Below are 881 nucleotides of genomic sequence, written 5' to 3' on the forward strand. Positions count from 1 at the left end.
TCCCCCAACACACTTACTTGAGCGCCATTAACGTCAACCAATATGATTTCTTTATTTTGATTTCAAGCGAGAGATTTACGGATAATGACCTCTGGTTGGCCAAGGAAATCATTTCGAGGAAGAAGCGATTTTATTTTGTAAGGACCAAGGTTGATCAGGATCTTACAAACGATCAAAACGACCATGTGGACCACGATCCTGACAAGTGGATTGACAAGACAAGACAAAATTGTATAAATCTACTCAGACGGGGTCATGTGCCTGACCCCGTGGTCTTTCTTGTAAGCAATAGAAACACATTGCTTTACGATTTTGGTGACCTACAAAAACGGCTTGTCGATGATTCTCCCGAAATCATTAGAAATGCGATTATATTGTCCTTTTCAGCGATTACAAAGGAAATACTGAACGAAAAGCGTGAGGTTTTAGAGTCCAGAAAAACCGGTCGAGCTGTTTTAGCAGTTTTGGGGGCCTTAATTCCTATTCCGGGCGTTGGGGCAGCAATAAACTTTACCGTCATGAAGAATGAAATGACATTTTACAAGGAACAGTTTGGAATAGATGACAGGTCTTTGCAGCAACTTGCTTCTCAAGTTGGTGTTTCAATTGAATATCTAAAGAACCACCTTTCTCTAAAGTCTTGCATTATTTTTGAATCAGGAACCGAATTCAGAAAATTCTGTGAAGAAGCACATGATCAGTTTCTGGTTGATGCCATAGCGAAAGTCTTGCTTCCGATCATTGGAGGCATCATATCAGCGTTCAAATCCGCTCCTGCAGCTGTGGCTATACAAGAAAAACTTCTTGATATTTGCTACAAGGAAGCATGTAGGGTCATCGATTATCGGTCCGAATGGTTTAAAAAACAACCAAGTGTATAA

General features: G+C 40.4%; 1 protein-coding gene across 1 annotated transcript in view; it reads left to right on the forward strand.

The window, feature by feature from the left end:
• Positions 1 to 881, forward strand: part of LOC127846021 (interferon-inducible GTPase 1-like) — a 1,107-nt gene extending 226 nt beyond the window's left edge. Inside the window, exon 1 of the mRNA XM_052377202.1 lies at positions 1 to 881. This exon is cut by the window's left edge and continues 226 nt beyond it. Within this exon, the coding sequence (XP_052233162.1) occupies positions 1 to 881 (881 nt within the window).

The sequence above is a fragment of the Dreissena polymorpha genome, chromosome 9 (genome assembly GCF_020536995.1).
Source record: "Dreissena polymorpha isolate Duluth1 chromosome 9, UMN_Dpol_1.0, whole genome shotgun sequence".
Lineage (NCBI taxonomy): Eukaryota > Metazoa > Mollusca > Bivalvia > Myida > Dreissenidae > Dreissena > Dreissena polymorpha.